Raw genomic sequence first — 4,118 nt, 5'->3', positions numbered from 1 at the left:
AGTTAAAGAAAAATCCAACAAAATAATAATAATAATAATAAATAAGTTTATTCAAGAAAATCTCTGATCCCCAACCAAGACCCTTGTCAACAGAGACTCTCGTCCTTGAATTTGATGATCGTAGCACTCTTTAGGCAAATGAAAACAATGAATTTAACAGTTAAAGAAAAATCCAACAAAATAATAATAATAATAATAAATAAGTTTATTCAAGAAAATCTCTGATCCCCAACCAAGACCCTTGTCAACAGAGACTCTCGTCCTTGAATTTGATGATCGTAGCACTCTTTAGGCAAATGAAAACCCTGAATTTCACGTCTACTCAAAATTTAATAAATTGGGTAGATTACACTAAACCCCCAATAACCTTCATCGTTTTGCAACATACGGAAACTTTTCAAAACCCCACTAAACCCCCAATAACATTTGCAGAAAACCCCAATATTGTCTAAATTACATTAAAACCCCGATAACTTTAAAAATGTGTTTTCATGAAATTCCTTGGTTCTAATTTACGGGTTGGGGGTTAAGTGCGATTTGGAAAACTACTGGGGGTTTACCGCAAAACGTTGAACGTTCTTGAGGGTTTAGCGTAATTTATGCGCCGTGCTCAGGTTGTTCAAGAAAATCTCTGATCCTCAACCAAGAACTATCCCTAGAGCGGTCTCATACTTGAATTAAATGACGAAAAAAACCATAGACTTCGCATACCTTGTTGCAGTCGCCCGCGAACGCTCCGACCTCGCCGCGATCGTAACCGGCGCCGTCGATCGGGAGCAGGACCCGAGCGATGGTGAGGTAGTCGGGATTTCCGTCGTCGGTGTTGGTCCCGACGATGATATTCTGAACGGAGTAGTCTTTTCCGGCGATCTCCTCCAGCTCCGGCAGCCACTGCACCGTTAGCGACGGTCCCTCCATGGCGTGGGTGATGACGAGATCGTAGAGGAACGGCGCGTTCCTCCTCCAGATCTTGTACTCGTTCTGAATCCGGCGATACTCGGCCTCGGCCTTCGACTCTTTGCCGTCGACGGCCATGGAGATCGCTAGGGTCTGGGGCTGGGATTTAGGGCTTTGGAGAAAAAAATGGAGGGAAAAGAGCGTTTGGGTTTTTTTTTTCTATTTAAAGGGGCGGGAGAGGGTAGTTTAGTAATATCGGACCACTTTTAGGCATGTTTGCTATATCCACTCCCAAACAGTAATTTTAGGAGTTGGATTGCCGAAAATGCCCTTTTGATGTTGAGGGTGTTTCTGGAATGGACTTGGTCTGGTTTGGTTTGGGAGAATGGCAATTTAGTCCTCACACACCCCCAAAGTTACTGTTTGGGAGTGTGAATAGTTGGACCCATTTGTTGTGGCGTTGATCCAATCACATTATTTGGCCGGCTAAAATACCTAATTGGTCTAAACAGTATCGCCTCTCACCACTTTGGTCTAAAAAGCAACACTAGTGATAATTTGAACTAAAAACTAACAAATCGGCGATAAATAAACCTTTCCGGTCACCAAAAACAATTTTCAAGTAAGAAAATTAAGAGATTTTTATATATACCCTTCAAATTTCTCTTATTTTTTAATTTAACCCCTTAAGTTTCAAAATTTGTAAAAAAAACTCCTCTCTCGCTCCCTTCCCACCATAATTTCACTCATACTTCTTGTCTTCTCTTTCATTCTTTTATTTTCTCAATCGTCACCATTCTCTCTCCTTTTTTTCAACGATTGATTTTTTAACGATTGGAGGATGAAAGAGGAGTAGGAAGCAAGGAGGAAGAGAGAGTGCAAGAAAAGAAGAGAAGAATGAGGTTAAGTTTGTGGTAAAATGACTAATTTTGGGTGTTGGGAGTGGGTGAAGCAAATAGGAAGAGAGAGTGAGAGAAAGGAAGAGGAGAAGAAGGAAGAGAGAACGTGAGAGAGGAGGAGATGTTGGGCATTTGGAGTATAAGAGATTGGAGGAGATGAAGGAATTTAGGAGTAAGTGGATGATCCATGAAATAAGGTAGGAGAGGGAGTGGGAAAGGAGGGAAGGTTAGGGTATATAAAGAATAAGGGAATGAAGAAGATGGTGGGAGAGGGAGTGAGAAAGGAGGGAAGGTTAGGGTATAGGAAGAATAAGGGAATGGAGAAGATGGTGGGAAGGAGGAGGAAGAGAAGATAGTGGGAAAAAAAGAGAGTTTTTTTTTTACAAATTTCAGAAATTTAGGGAAAGGAGATGAGTTAATTTAAAAATCATGAGATATTAAGTGATCTATATATACAATTTCTTTAATTTTTTGTCAAAAAATTGCTTCGACAATCAGAAAAATCTATCTGTCGTCGACTTGTCACTTTTTAGGTCAAATTATCACATGTGTCACTATTTAGGCCAATCTAATATTTTAGTCTTATTTGGCCCATCGAATTATTATATATAGATGAATCTATTATAGTAGTTATCTTAATCATGTCTTCAATGTGTATATGGATTCAAACATGGGCAGATGTTAATCGAATACGAAATGAACTAAGAGTATAATTTTAGGGTAAATTACACCAGACCCCTAGAATTTCAGTATTTTGTGGTAAACCACCAATAAATTTTGTAGAAACCCCTAAAGTTAACATCGTCATTGCAATTCATGTGAATTAGATAGACCAAAATACTTCTTAAATTATTAAAAAAAACTTATAGCCTTTTTTTCATATTTTTAGTTCTAAACATAGAAATCTCTCATTTGTTGTCATTCATTCTCCTCTTGTCCAAGCCTATGGTAAGACAGTAGTACACCCTACAGGTCTTGAGAAATTTCTAGACCAAGAAAATACCGAAGAGATCCAAGATCCTTCATGTGAAACTGTTGTTGTAATTAAGATTTTGTGTACTGTATATCAGCCACATCGTCACCTGTAATGATCATATCATATACATAGATAAGTAATAAAACTCTGACACGCGATGTAGTTTGAACAAACAGAGAAGCATCTTGATGACTTTCGATAAAGCCCGCCTTGAGCACGGCACCGCGAAAACTCTCAAACCAAGCGTGAGGTGTCTGCTTGAGACCATAAACAACACGGCGAAGGAGACATACATGTCCCGTAGGAATATTGGATCTTTGGAGGCAGTTGCATATATATGTCTCAGATAAAAAGCCATGGAGAAAAGTATTTTTAACATCCATCTGGTATAAGGGCCAACGATGAGCAGCAGCGCCTACAAGAAGAGTACGAACGGTGGGCATCTGAACAACAGGAGCAAATGTCTCCTCATAGTCAATATCTTATTCCTGAGTAAAACCTCGAGCCACTAAACGAGCTTTCCAACATTCAATGGTGCCATCAGGACGATACTTAACCTTATAAACCCATTTACTGCCAACTAAAGAGATGCCATGGGGACATTGAACAACATCCCAGGTATGTGTTTTCTAAAGGGCCTAAAATTTCTCAACCATAATCTGTCACCACTTTGGAAATTGAACGGCCTCTTGAAAGGACTTTGGCTTAATTGTAGTATGAATGACAGCAAGAAAATTATAAAAGATAGATGAATAGGACGTAATCGAAACATACCATGCAAGCATGATATCTGGGCATTTGCCTCGACAAAGAGCAAGAGGAACCTCAGGCGGGGGAGATGTTGGTGCAGGTACATGGAGGTCAACGGTATTTTTTTAGAGTGGGTGTCGTGTCTATGGAATATGGATCAAATGGTGGAAGAGAAGGCTCGGGTGGGGAGAGTCAACAAAAAGAGATGGAGAGATTTCAGGGAGATCTCGAAAGGAGAACTGAGGTAAGAAAGTGGGTGATGTAGCTAGCGGAGAAGAATGATCAGTAGTGTGGAGGAAATTGAAATCATCAGAAGCAGAATAAAATGAAGAATCCTCTTCGAACTAAACATGTCGAGATATATAAACTCGACGAGATGCGGGATCATAATAACGATAACCTCGATGTTCTGAACTAATTCCTAAATAGACACAGAGAACAGCTCTGGGAGACAATTTATCACGTTCGTGAGATGGCAGAAAAACAAAACAGTGACAACCAAAAACACGGACCAGATCATAACGTGGAGGATGAGTATAAACACGACTATGAGGAGTAGCACTAGAAAGAGAGCTAAATAGAGTGATATTAATGGC

The 4,118-nt window shown here is 39.8% G+C and overlaps 1 protein-coding gene across 2 annotated transcripts in view; it reads right to left on the bottom strand.

Moving 5' to 3' along the window:
- LOC109846464 (WD-40 repeat-containing protein MSI1-like) overlaps positions 1-1,074 on the bottom strand; it is a 46,206-nt gene extending 45,132 nt beyond the window's left edge. For both annotated transcript variants that reach the window (XM_020415703.1, XM_020415704.1), the window contains exon 1: positions 712-1,074. In XM_020415703.1, the coding sequence (XP_020271292.1) occupies positions 712-1,035 (324 nt within the window). In that variant the 5' untranslated portion in view covers positions 1,036-1,074. The remainder of the gene's footprint in view (positions 1-711) is intronic.

Source organism: Asparagus officinalis, chromosome 6 (genome assembly GCF_001876935.1).
Source record: "Asparagus officinalis chromosome 6, Aspof.V1, whole genome shotgun sequence".
Taxonomy (NCBI): domain Eukaryota; kingdom Viridiplantae; phylum Streptophyta; class Magnoliopsida; order Asparagales; family Asparagaceae; genus Asparagus; species Asparagus officinalis.
This window is presented reverse-complemented; position numbering and strand designations above follow the sequence as displayed.